The sequence below is a fragment of the Gorilla gorilla genome, chromosome 10, assembly GCF_029281585.2.
Source record: "Gorilla gorilla gorilla isolate KB3781 chromosome 10, NHGRI_mGorGor1-v2.1_pri, whole genome shotgun sequence".
Classification (NCBI taxonomy): Eukaryota; Metazoa; Chordata; class Mammalia; order Primates; family Hominidae; genus Gorilla; species Gorilla gorilla.
The window spans coordinates 27143354-27157641 of record NC_073234.2 but is presented as its reverse complement, the minus strand read 5'-3'; the positions used below and the strand labels follow the sequence as shown (position 1 = coordinate 27157641).

Genomic DNA, 14288 nt, shown 5'->3' with positions numbered 1-14288 from the left:
AACAATTCAAAGCAAGGAGAATGATGCCTCAGATGAGAATCACAGTACTTTAAAGTTAGGAAGGCTGTTAAACATTTTCTTGTCCACACACAGTATTGTATGCTAGGAGAACTGAGTTAAATTACCCACAGTCGAACAGCAGAACTAGCTAAAAGTTGAGATCTCCTGACCTCCAGTTCAGTGTGTTTGTTTGCTTTCTTATTTGTTTTGTCAGGATAACATCTCGTGGAAGATAGTTAAGGAGCTTCCATATGTCAAGGCATCCAGAAGGGAACCAGGAGCGAGGGCCTCCTTGGGGGATGTTGCAATATATAGGAATAAAACGTTATGAAAGAAATCTCAGCCTGTTTGTGATGAGTGTTTGATACTTTTTTTTTCTCTGTGCTAGAATTTAAGTTCCACAAGAGCAGGGGCGTTTTTTCTGCTTTGTTCATTTCTGCACCCCCAGGACACAGAAGAGTGCCGGGCACAGCAGAGGCAATCAATAACTATTTGTGAGATGAATAAATGAATGAATTAGGTAGCAGAAGTGTTCTGCCTGCGTGGCATGAGTATGTTCCATCCTGAGGCGAATATTTCTGAAGTGAATATATCGGTCACAGGATGACTTCTGGAGGAAAATTTCCTATCACTTGGCTGCTGTTTCTTTTCCAGTTGTGTCTGCTCCCATGGTGCCATAACATTCCAGTTTCCTAAGAACACTGATGTTCCCAGCCATGACCCTGGCACCTTTACAGTTCGAACCTCCTTAAAAGTAGAGGAAAAGATGGTAGAGTAGGGCTGTGTCCTTTACTTCCCTGACCAAATGAAGCAGAAATGTCTTGACCATAGTAGGCAGCAACTTCGTAAATACTGATGGATGCAGCAAGCTGCAGGAGGGAAAGGATTCTCATGCACCCAACTCCTCACAAACATCCCAGCAACCGTCTGCCCTCTGGGGCAGAAGGCATAAGCCAGCAGTGTTCCCCCAGGAGCCCCCATATCACAGTCATCTGATTCCCTGAATTACCAGAGAGAGAAAGGAAGAACCTGCATCCTCTGTCTCCTGTTCTCTGCATTCAGAAAGCAACCTTCTGAGGAGGGTGGAACAGGAGGAGAAGAACTGGAGAGCATCACCCTACTGGAGAGAGATGGTGAGCAAGACTGTGCTACCATTTAAGTCACTGGAAGGGCCAAGGTGACCTCAAGTGTCCTCTATAAGCTAGTCTTGTGCCCTCAGGATAACATTCAAGGCAGAGAAGCTGGCATTTTCTTGGACACTGTGAAGAGGGTGGGAATCAGGTGATTCAGTCTCTCCAGCTGCCCCAATCCTGTTTTATCACCTGAGCTGGGTGGCAGTATGAGAAAGGCAGACAAAAAGGACACAGCAGGTGTCAACGGCTTTGGAGGCCAGTATCAGCAGCACAGGTGTGTGGGCCCCAAACCTCTGCCAAGTTGCAGCTGAGGACTGAGACAGGGAAGTGGTAGGCCAAGGGGTAGAGATGATTTGGGAGAGAAAGGTGGAACCACTACAGACTGCAGCTGCTGAGGCAAAGCAAGCACAAGGGAAGCAAGAGAGAGTGGAGGTGAAGGAAAGAGGAGGCAAGAGAGAGGACCTATGCAGGCCTAGAAAACGAAGGGAAGAAAAGTAGCCAGCACAGACAGGGAGGGGAGGGAGGGCCCTGGAAAGAAAGGACGAGCGCACAGCTTAAAAACAAAGCAGGAGTGAGTCTGACTCACAAACTGAGCAAAATTTAGGACCAAAGAAAATATTAAAGTTGAGTAAGCGTGAATTTGAGAATACAGATAAACTTTGCACACACACAAAAATCATCTTGTCTACTAGGAGATTTAGTTGGCTCTGCCATATACTGCATGTTTCCAGGTTTCTTGTTTTTTTTTTAACATGTCATAGTCAGGGAAGAAATGAATACACTGAGAAACAAGGAACTGGAACCTCAAATTTTTCAAAGGTATTTGGGGGTAGGGGGGTGTGAAAGATTCCAAAGCAGCGTGGCGAAGTCCTGTGGAAACCACCTCAGAGCTTGCCCCTCTCTGGCCTGGAGCCCACTGCCTGCCACCCCCGCCCCACGCCATCAATCCTCTGTCCCTCTCGGGTCACGAACACTCACGCAGGTGCGCAGGCAGGCGGATCGAGTCTTCCTCCATCCTGAGCGCTCGAGGCACTGGAACATGAAGTGGCGTCGAGGAAGCGTAACTCGGCACTGGGCTCTCTGGAGGTGTATATGAAATTCGTTCCTGCTGTTAAAAATAAGGGCAGGAAGAGGGGAGGGGGAGAGAGACAATGAAAGCTTGGAATGGAGGTATGAGACCATCTCGGGGTGGGGAGCAAAAGGGAGGCGGGGCATGGGCAGTACCAGCTTCCCAAGCAATCTGGCTTACTCTCTCCGTAGAGACACTGTATACAGTTGTCTTTCAGATGCCTAGCCTTGGGGCTATATAACAAAACTCTGCCATCGTTGAAAACAGCCTTTACTTTGGACTTATGTCAATAGGTGTACACCCTGTGGTTTGTACAAGTAAAAAGGAGGGACAAAAGGGAACAAAAAAATATGTCCCAGAGAATGGCTTAAAGACAACTTTTTAAAAAATGACTTGCCCAAGTCACATAGTTAATGTCATCACTATATTAAAGCCATGTTTTCTCTTCTGTAGCAATATCCCCAGCTTCTAATCAAAGTATGATTCTAGATTCACTTTCATAGTGAGCTGATCAAGTAAAGTGACAGCTTCAAAGATAAGTTCTAGATTTAGAACTTCAATCCACAAGGAAGATTTTTCTATTGTCCACCTATCTCACTATACAACAACCACAACCAAAAATATCCAACGTCTAATTTTTTCCTTCATTGCAAGGAATTATCTGCGACAGTAATGAATATCTCCTTGTTCTTTTACTCTTCATCTCAGAATCGATATTTCCTTTCCCTCTGAAGTATTTCATAGTTCATTCAAAGAATTATCTGAATTTAAAAGAAGTACTGTTTGACCCCTTATCAAGTATCAAAGGGTGGGGTGGGAGAGCTTCCATGGATCCTCCATTTGAATTCAAACAAGCAGTGTTTGCTAGATCAATTAAAACAAACTAGATGGGGTGAGAAGGATTACTGTGAGTTTTAAGTTAAAATACCACAAATAATGGCAAGAAACCGACTGTTGGGTTCGGCAAAACAGCAGTGCAATTTGTAGCTTAGATCAACATGCCAACTAGGTTGACTTGCAGTCCATATGTAAACATAACTTCAGGAGTGTCTGTGGTTTAACTGGGCAATGTAAAATGGAACACACAACATCCAAAAATATGGTGGAAAGGAAAGACCAGTAAGATGCCACTATGAAAATAAAACTCAAGAGCAAAAGAAAATCGTACATTTAAGTAAAGGGAAGGCAGTGTTTACGTTTTGGAAAGATAGTTCTTTAACATTTTACATCTCATCAAATGTGCAAAGGGAAGCGGCGGAGTCCTCGGCCTATAACCAAATTAAAGCTTCTCCTCTGCTCATAGCCTAGAAAGTCTGGCAGTTGTGGTAGGAAGTTTTGATTTTAAATGAATATACACATATTGTTATAATTTCCGAATGGAATTGCTATACCTTCCCTAAGGCACCCGCTAGAAGCAAGTAGGGCAGTTGGAATATTTCTGTTTAAACATACATCCTGAAGTTTCTTGGTGAATTTCTTAATGAAGGGCAGGCACATATGTCCCAGGTTTCATTTCTGGGTCAATTAAGATGTCCTGTAAAAAGTCACCCAGAGGCAAAACTTTCAACTGCACTTTTCTTGAACTTTAGCAGGCATCACACGTATTTTGAGAAACTTTAACTTAAGGATGGGTTATACTTTTTGGTGTTTGGTTTGGGGTGGTTTGGGATGAAAAAAGCAAAAAAAAAAAAAAAAAAAAAAAGCCCACACATATAGGAAACATAAAATCTGTTCAGAGGTTTTTAAAGGTGAAGTGGGCTTCTGGGTATTTCAAACAGTCTGTTTTTAGAATTTAACAAATTCTCCATACTCTTCAACTCTTGTCTGACACTCCCCAAATCCCACTATATGTCTAGATATCTACCGTTAACTTTATTCTCGGAAATAGCTTTCTGTTTTGTTAGGGTTTTTGCAGAAGTGAAACTTGGTGAAGAAAACATCGGGCAGCCAAAGGGTCTTCAAATGGTGCTTCATGAGTGCAAGAAAAAAAACAAGACAGCATTTCGAAATTCAATGACTCTTCTTTCCCTTGAAGCAAAGAGAAACTCACAAGACACTCTGGCTAGTCCATGAGAGTGAGGCCGCCTCATCCCCGCCTGCCCCAACTCCACCAAGGCAAGCTGGGAGAAACCCGGCCCTCCATGCTGACTGGACTTCATTTCTTAGGAACTCCATCTCCAGCCAACTGACAAAAGAGTCTGGCTAGCTATTACCCTGAAAGTGTATATACTGTAATTTACTAAATTATCATTGCTTTGGACCTTCCTTTCAACTGTGCTCTCTTTAAAAGTAACCCCTTGGTGTGCTTTCACTTCTACATGGTTCCCGGACCTTACGCTGAAACACCACACTTCTGCACCTGCTCTGGGATCTGACGCCATCCCCCGCAAACCCCGTCCAAACAATTTTAGATGGAGACAACTGCTATTTCATGATGAAAACTTATAAAAGGAAGGCCAGAGATGAAGAGACTGTGGCCCACTGATCTCCTCACATTCCTGATGATGGTTTCCACTCAGCTGGAGGACAGTTTTCCACACCATAAGCTCTTTTTCAAAGGCTCAATGAAGAGACTTGTCAGCAACAAGAGAGGTTACCTTGACCAAGACGGACAAATGCACAATGTGCTTCCAGGGCCCCTAGCACTCTTCTAGTAGCCATGGCACACCTAAGGTAACTCTGGGCTTGGTGGCTGCAGAGCACTTGGGGACCCCAAAAGGATGCTGTACAGTGAGTGGGCTCCGTTCCAAGGAGAACAAAACACACTCTTGGGAATCCCACACTACAGAGACTCCTTTTGTCTCTCTTTTTGTGAATCTCTAGGGTGACTCTCGCAGTCCTCATTTTTTACTCTATTGCAATAACCACGCACTTAACATCTACCCTGGCACATCAGCAGACTATCAGCAACTGGAAAAATTAAGCAAATACCACTATCTCAGATGGAGACATCTAGACAGAGAAGCTTAAGGACACTAACATCTAATTTCCCAAATAAAGGGAACCTCTTTACTCTCACAACTGCTTCTCTGGTGCGACCCCAACAAAGGAGGGGGTGGTGGTGAGAGTCCCACCTCTAAAGCAAATTGTCAGATGAAAACCAGAGGTGCTTTCTTTCTTTTAACATTATGGGGAGTAGGGGGGTGTGTGTGTGTGTGTGTGTGTGTGTGTGTGTGTGTGTGTGTGTGTGTGTGTGTGTGTGTGTGTGTGTATGGGGGGATAACGATTTTCCCCACAGGATTATAACTGCTGCTCTAATTAAATTAAAATGCTACAGACAGTGATATTAATGTATTCAAGTGTTGTAGGGGGATAAACTGCTGGTGGAGGTCAATGATGTGACTCAGAATGCCGTGATGTGGTTACATTATTGTTTAGATGCCGTAAAAAATAAAACACGCTGCTCTCAAATTTGCAGATACAACCTATCAAGCCAACCAGCTGAACAAAAGGGAGGCACTGCAATTTCTGAGGCCAATTGTAATACCTATGAGCAGGTTGTCAAGGAGGCGGCACAAAGCGCTGGGAAGAGAAAATAAGGCAGAAAACTGTTGTAGGCAAGAGTTGAAATGTAAATTTCACCAACCATTATAGAAAGCTTTAAAAAAAATAATGGAGTATGGAGTAGGGTTGTCTCTTGAAAGCGTAAGGACTGAAGCCAAAATGAGCTGCGTTCCCTCTCCCATTTCTCTCCTAGCCATGAAGGGCCAATGAAGGGTACCCATCTAATTCTGCTCATTTTTAAACTGAATGCTTAGGAGCCCGTGACTTCCCTGTAAAATAGGCGTATACAGTCTGTGCTCAGTAGGAGAATGGCATTTCTCCATGTTCCCCCACCCCCACCCTCAGGTTGCATATTACAGAAGAGTCAAAAAATGAATATTATTACCAAAAGGTCTTTCCTCTTCAAAATTATTCAATATAAAGCTTCCATAAATCACGGGGATCCCCTAGCACATTTACACATTTATTATTATACCCTCTGAAAAGGCTGAGGGGTTGGGAAACTTAGAGCCTACTGCTAACTAAATAGTAACATTCTGGAAATAAAGCATTTTTGGAATTAATTAAAACAGAAATAAAGTTGGTTGTGCTTGCAAAAAGATGGTTTGCAGGTAATTTCAAAGATTTCTCTGCTGCAGAACTGAGATGTCCTTGATATAGAAACTTTTCCTGGAAATTGTCCCTATCCCCATTATAAATGCCAGGACTGCCCCCAGCGATGGCTTCTGAAGCCTAGTTTGAAAGTCCTGAGGAGGAAGAGTGTCATGGACACAGGATGGTGGTCATTTCCCCACAGCTAGGGTAAAAATGCCACAGGCATGCTTTCATCCCATTGCACTTCGGTGTCCCATCACTGTGAAGAAACCTGCAACCCAGATAAGATGGAAAACAGCAGGCACCAGTGACAAGAGTGGTCATGCCAGCAATATTCAGTATTTTGAGAGAAGGATCTCTTTTCCACCCTGCAGGTGTTTAGAAAAGCTGCCTGAGAAAGCTGATGCTTGTACCGTCGTCAACTTCTACAGATTCAACAGAAGAAACCTCTCCTATGGGAAGCTATTTATTGAAATTTATTAAAGTGAAGTCTGAATACACAATTATTTAAGTACACTCTTATGGCTGCAAAAATAATTCAAGTGGTGGTGATGTTGGCTTTCATTAAGTAAGCTTTTATTAACAAGCTATAGTCACATTAACAAAAAATTGAATACGCTGAAATTTGAGCTCTAGAGTTTTCTAGGTTTCTGCCACCAGGAAAGCACAGATATATACAAGAACCTAAAGTAATACACTCTTGAAAGTCGACATTTTTTTCACTTGAAAAAAGCTATTGAATATTTTGTCCACTCCAAAATTCAGTGAGACAAACGTAAAGAATTTGAGAGAAGATGCAAACGCCAGTCTTCTTTTCTAAATAGACATTGTACACACAGCCACAGAGAGTAACATTTTTGGAATCTCCCCAGAAAGAAAGAGCATACCCTAGCATCTCGGCTAGAAAGAACACCACAGAGACTCAAATACAAATTTTGATGTAGCAAAATCCACATCCACCAAATCACAGAAGTGAAGTTCATGATTTCTTTTCATCCAGAGAGTTACCAGAAGATGGTTTAGACATCCAAGATGGTATAGAGGCCCAAGCTGGCTTTCTTCTTGGTGTCCAGTGTTCCCCCTGCCCTGAAAGCAGCATCCCTCTGGATGCTGAGTCATTAATTTTTACAAGCCAAATGGTGTTTGGGTCTCAACATTCATCTTGCAGAATACATATCAGTACTTCCAAGGGAAAAAAAATGAGCGTACCCTGTGAAAATGAGGATGGGTAGGAACTATACTCCTAGCATCTGAAGTCTCCTCCCTAGGTTACCCAGATGGCCCACTCAGCCCTTGGGGAGAGGGTGCGCCAGACAAACCAAACTCAATGTTGCTGTAGGGATCTTCCAAGGAGCCCGCTTCACCAGTCTTAAGGAGTGCCCTTTCTCTAGTTTATGTAGATGGTTCAGGACGTGAGATATTCGGATTCCTGTTTAGAACTGAAATTGTCCCTTTCTTCTGCCTTTCTGGATGGTTACATCCTAAAATCAGAAGGCAGTATATTGCTTCTGTCAAACAGATACAATTAAGTCAAAGCATCTTAAGTCTTCCTCTTACCCAGACCTGTATTATCTTTGCCTAGTGAGATTAAAAAAAAAAAGAGAGAGAGAGCATTAGCAATAAGCCCTGCAATCAAACATCTCTGTAAAAGGTCATTGAGTTTTTTTTCTCCCTATGATTAAGAAACATTTCAGCATCCATCAAGGGTCAACTATGAGGCTAGGCCTATAGCAGGCATTACAAATTATGCAATCATACGTCCTAGAATTTCCAGGATGGTCTCAATATTTAAAGTTCCGTGTCCTTTTACCCATAAATACATATGGGGAGTTGTATATAAATACTTAACACCTCTCAGAACATGTGTCACAATTTTAGCTGGAAAATACAGTCACTGCCACAATCAGGAAAGAGAGCTAGCATTAAGTGAGCACGTGGTATGTGTTCCTATGAAGCCTTTATTTTATTTCAGCCTCACAATGACCCTGCAAGGAAGGCACCGTTATCTCCATTCCGCAATGAGGAAACTGACTTGAAAACCGCAGTTCCAGTCACCAGCTCGGGAGATGGTGTGGCTGGTATTTGGGTGCAGACTGATCTAACTTTACTTCTCTGAACTGCTTCATAATGCCAACCAGTCAACAATGACTTCACAGTGGGGAATTCCAAGAGACAGGTTCAAGCTTGCAAAAATCATAGCAGCCTTCGAATATTTCGTTGCTCTGCATCCTCACTCCTCACAGAATTCCAGCAGGATTCTTGAGGGTGACTCAACAGAGCTGCCTAAGCCAAGGCACCTACCTTCTTATGCATGTTGCTTATCCTATGGGTAGCACAGACTGAGGGGTAAATGCATTCAGCTGAGGGAAGGGGACTCTATCTGATGTATGAGAAAAGTTCTCATGGCATGACCTCTGAGCAGGAGTAGCCATTCGAATTTATCCAGGGATCTACATTAACCATGGGACACAATCAGTAGGACCAAGAGGGCATTTCCAGGTTGCTTATGCAAATGATAACTTGGCCGTGGCTAGAAATCTCACTGGGCATTTTTGAGTACAAACATATTACTTTCTATCCTAACACTGTCTTTAACAACAACGGAAGACATTTCCCTTATTCTTATCCGCTTACCCAAGAGCAGCAAATCTAAAAGTACAGGTGAGATAAATAGAAGCAGTAAGGAGGAAAGAAGCCTGCCAACATCTATTTGGTGCCTATAGTGGGCAGATCTCTACACCAAGAAGGAGCTGAGTCTGCCCCCAGAAATCACAGTGGCCGCAGTCCAAGCAAGACCTCTCCAATGGCCCAAAGATGCACATTCCCAAGAGGGGAATGGATGAAGGCATTAAGGATATATGTGGCCTGTGGGGGAAAAAAGATTAAAAATCTTCTCGGAGATGTCTTCAAATATAGGAAGGACAAGTCTAAAAGAGACTCAAGGCTTGCTTGTAGTAGCAGAGGACAGAGCCAGCAACAGATACCGATGCACTAGAAGGAAGGCCTTTCAAACAGCTGAAGTCTCCAGATACATGGGCGATTTACTGTTCTCCTAAAGCTGACTTAACGCTGAGGCTGAACAGTTACTCTAAAACAGGTGCTTGCACTGGGAAGGAGCTGGAGTAGGAGAACTTAAAGGTTCCATATAACTGCAAGATGCTGGTTCTATACAATCTTATCTCCCCTGGTAAGTTAGAGCTTATAAATGACAGTGTGGGTAGAACGGCTCCAAATAAAACATGGACACCACAGTCCCCTTCTTTATCAATTACTCCCCTATGCCCCCTCACAGGATCCTAGGGTTCTACTGAATATAATTAGAAAAAGCACTAGTTTCTAGAATTAGGAGCAATTTCTTTAAAGACAAGCACCAAAGCAAAAAACTTAAATCGACTTCTTTACTGTTCCCATTTTAAAACATTTTAATTAAGATACTTTCCACTCTTGACATGCCATGAAATTCTCTCTTTTTTTTTTTTCCTGAATTTCCTTAGATATTTCTAATATGGATAGTAAGCAGGAAGTAAAACTGTGATTCCTTGTCATGTCAGGCTGTGGTTACCAGGGAGGTCTATGAAGGTGGCCCAGTTCATGTGGCTGGAACCGAGTGTGGATGTACATGCAGGCAAAGTTACAAGCTTTGAACCTGCATGGGAAAATTTAAATCACACCATTCTGCAGCCCCAGGCTATACCTCTAATCCCTGCCATGATATAGAGGATTGCCTTTGCTCAAAGCAGAGATTAGATGAGCTCAGCAACACACATCACCACTCCTGGAAACGCCATAAAAGTGCATGTCCTACTAACAGCAGGTCAGCAGCATCAATTCAGCATAAGAAAGGTGGTGTGACTTTATTTATACAGAACCATCAGACGTCACCTCTGGGGAAGAAATAAAGTTTTGCTGTTGAATTTATCCAGCAATGCCTCTAAGCTTGTGATCCACCTTTTGAAAGAGGGTCACTAAATCCCTACTTCCTAGTTCTAACAGCAGAAGAAACAGGTACTGAAATTAACAGCAGCTTGTATCCTGGGCACAACAAAGTGGCCAAGTTCGGCTCTTTATTAGCTGCTTTCTCCTCCATTAATGCCATTCCCTTTAATGGTCTGGCTATTATAATTAGCCAATCTGCGTTGTCCCTGCCTGGGGCTAACAAGTAATGAACTGAGAGAGTTGCTATTTAGTTGTATCAACGGCACCATTAGACAGCGCTTCTCAATCTCCCCCCAAATGAGAGATACCTTCCAGGCATGTACTATTGCCACGTGACTGTTCTTGTACAACCCTCACAGTGGACCTGGGGCGGGAGCTTCCCCAGCGACTCATGAGACTTAAAACCTGGGCAGAAGGAAAGGATGAAAGTCAGGCTCCTGCAGACACTGGCAGCCCAAAGGGCTTGGAACCTGAGCCTTAACTATTAACTCCTCCCTCCCTTCACCTGCATTCTTTGCCTCTTCGTAAACCCTTCACCTCCTCCTCAAGTAGCTTTCTTCTTTGTGCCACAGCATCACTGACGGCTTTGCTCTTTTTTGTGTCCTTCTTTAATGGCTATATCCTGGAAGTCTCGTAAAAGGAAGAGAAAGAAAAGCGACGGCTCAGACTCACAACCCCAGCGAGCTGCAACTCAGACCTCCTTCAAAACTAAAAAGATGTTTTGCCCTGTGATTTATCTTTTCGAAATGTCTAGAGTTTAAATGGACCACACATGCCTAATAAGAAACTTGAGGTTTTAAAGATGTGACATGAAGAGCCAAGGGAGAAGATTTATATTCTCATTCAAATGAGGAGAGTGTGGAGAACCGCTGAATAATGCTCTGTACTTGATACTACCCCACTGCTGGCCCAGGCTCTAGGCAGCCCCAGCAAAGCTGTTTGTATGAAGACACACCAGGCTCTAAGGGATACCCCAACCCTCACCCCCATCTGTAAGGAAGAAGGCTGGGTTACAACCAGGACCACAGTCAAACTGAAGAAATTCCCTCACTCTACATATATCACATAATTCCTGGGTCACTTCAGGCTCCGAAATAAACAGAAATAGGAAAAGCCTCATGAACTCTACCTACAGTAACAAGCACAAATGAGTCTGGAAAAGATTTATATCTCTGGAAAATGTTTACTACCAAAATAATTTTCAACAAAACCAAACAATACTGTACTTAAAAAGCAACGTAAAAGAAATGAGTCAATGTCTCCTCAGTGTTGCTGTGTGAGAGATTCGGATAACAATACCCAGCCTTTGCCGTCACATGGTATTATCTCAAAGATAAAAGAGGTCTGGCGCAGTGGCTCACACCTGTTATCCCAATACTTTGGGAGGCCCAGGGCAAGAGGATCCCTCGAGCTCAGTAGTTCGAGACCAGCCTGGGCAACATGGCGAAACCCCGTCTCTACAAAAAATATGAAAAATTAGCCAGGCATGGTGGCATGTGCCTGTGGTTCCAGCTACTTGGGAGGCTGAGGTGGAAGGATCACTTGAGCCCAGGAGGTTGAGGCTACAGTGAGCTGTGATTGTGCTACTGCACTCCAGCCAGGGCGACAGAGCAAGATGCTGTCTCCAAAAAAAAGAAAGAAAGAAAAGAAAAATGAGATGAAGCTTATAAAATATTTTGATCTTCTTGCAACAAAGGTTCTCTACTAATGCAAGGTGTTATTATGATGAAGAATTTGAGAAATCCCAAATTAAACATTACTTTTTTATGTAAGCCTTAAGAATCAAACTTGTCTTTATGTTGTAAAATGGGAAACTAACTTAATTCAAAAGAAGACTGAAGATTGACAGTAACTGAGGAAGGAGGCAGAATTTATCCTCTTCCTTTCATAACTCGAAAAAGTAACATACAAACAATCTTATATACTGATTAGGAGTGTTAAACACCTGTGTTTCCTTTAAAAAATTTTTTTCCAGAAGTCATAATCACCTTGGCAAGTAATTTCTACCTATACTTGTCAAATATCATAGAAATTTCCTGATTCTTAGGAATAGGGACTCAGAAAAGGCATCATTCCCTTCATTGTGGTCATGGGTAGAAAGTCTGGGGAGTTTTGTTTCTGACAACTAATTACTAAAGCAAGTTCTACTGACAAGGTGACTACTACCCTGCAAATGCCATCAGCATTAATACCATTCTAAAAAGTAAATGAACGAGAATGGAATACAGAAGTGTGTGTGCATGACAACAGTGATTAACGGAATATTAAGCAGCTTGAAATAAGAAGGAAACTCTTGTAGCCCTGCAGTTAAGACCAATTAACAGTTTATTTTACATAAGATTCTGTGCCTTCATTAAAACTATTAGTGTGCAACAGTACATAGAAAATATGCACTCAAGATCAGCTAACAATTTAGGAAACATTTTAAATCAGGCATTCTGGCTATTATCTGTGTATTAGAATCACCTGGAGAAACTTTAAAACGCAATCCCAGTAGCCAAGTAAATCTCCAGGGATGGGAGCCAGGCATGAACGCTGCTAAAGCTCCCAGGTGATTGCAATATGCAGAGCTAAAGTTGCGAATCACTGTCTTAAATCAAGACATAAATAAGCAGAATAAATCAAGACATATGTTAAAGGATTCTCTTTCACAATAGGTTTTAGAAACCTTATTAATCAATTTGCTAATTGTCCTTCCCTCCTGAGTAAATTATCACTGTCCTACCTTTAACCATAAAATAGAATTATTTGTGTAATACAGGAAGTTCCTGAATGATGACTACCTGACCTACATATGAACAACTGCTCCAAGCAGTGCCTGAGCCATGGTTGTTATTTTCTCCCTATTGCCTCAGCAGCTCCCCTCATGTCCACCCCAAGGCAGGCTTCTCAGCTTCACTTTCCAGAGCGCCACATGGAGCAGTGTCCTGAGCACTGGCTGCACTTGTGTGTGGCAGGAGCAAGACAAGGTTAATAAAAAACAAGCAAGAGGAAATGAAAACCCACCCCACTTTTGGCCTGCATTCCCTTCCCTCTCTCGCATCCAAAAGGCTGTGTCTGTCCATCTTCATGTGATCAGGCTCCAGACCACTTTCTCATGCTGGAGAATGGAGAGATTGGAGATTGGGGAACCACTGTTCCCTGGGTGAGGGGAATGATCCCACATGATGGCTGTCAAGGTTGCTACAGAGATGCACCTGTGCCATTCTAAAGTGGCCAGTGGGACACATTTTTTTCCTTACAGTAACCTTGCTACTAACCATGGTTCGGTCTTTATTTTTGCACACTGAACTATCAGCTCATTATAATCTGAAGAAATGCCTTGAACTCCAAGCAGCTGACTTGTTAGTAAAATCTTAGAACCCTAAACAACTAGAAACCTTGAGCCTACTAAGGCTTTTCCAAGATAAAAGCCCTTCAATTACATGCTGCTATATCCTCCTAATACACCCACGAGTCATGTCACTAGAACTAGCACAAAACCTACTTGACAGATGTAGAAACTGAGGTTGAAGGGCTAAGAAGATCCCTGAATGAACCACATAACTGCTCTGGATGGGGCTAGCAATCCTAAACCCAATGTTGTCTTCTTTCTCTAGAGTATACCCTCTGCCTATAGTATTTTAAAAACTCTTGGCCATCATGATAAAGTCTACGTACAAAGTGGTTCTGAAGGGTAAGAGTAGTTTACTCAAGAATCTGGCGTATTTATTTACTCCTTCCTTAATAAATTTTTTTTAAAGCCTCTGGAAATTTAAGTTCTTCCTGTAAAAAAAATTCTCAACAGTTTCTGAGCATCTTGATATTATTATTAGTATTCTATCTATCCTTCCCTTTAGACAAAATGCAATGCTAAAACAGTGATAGAATTAGGAGAACAGTGGCATAAATATGGCTTTAATATCTGAAATTCACTGGGTTGTTCAAACTACTAGAGTGGGTAGTAATTCTCTTTGCATCTTTAGAAAGCAACTTGCAAACCAAGCTGTGAAAGCGTGCTACAGCATCAAGCCTTACTAGGGGCTTCAACAACGGTTCCAACATGTAGCTGC

At 42.5% G+C, this 14288-nt stretch overlaps 1 protein-coding gene across 6 annotated transcripts in view; it reads right to left on the bottom strand.

The window, feature by feature from the left end:
* Positions 1-14288, bottom strand: part of ETV6 (ETS variant transcription factor 6) — a 279774-nt gene that overhangs the window by 137907 nt on the left and 127579 nt on the right. For 4 of the 6 annotated variants that reach the window (XM_055358698.2, XM_063694591.1, XM_063694590.1 and 1 more), the window contains exon 2: positions 2112-2241. The exons of 1 other annotated variant lie outside the window; for it this stretch is intronic. In XM_055358698.2, the coding sequence (XP_055214673.1) occupies positions 2112-2148 (37 nt within the window). In that variant the 5' untranslated portion in view covers positions 2149-2241. The remainder of the gene's footprint in view (positions 1-2111; positions 2242-14288) is intronic. One more of the 6 variants, XM_055358694.2, reaches the window with a different exon arrangement.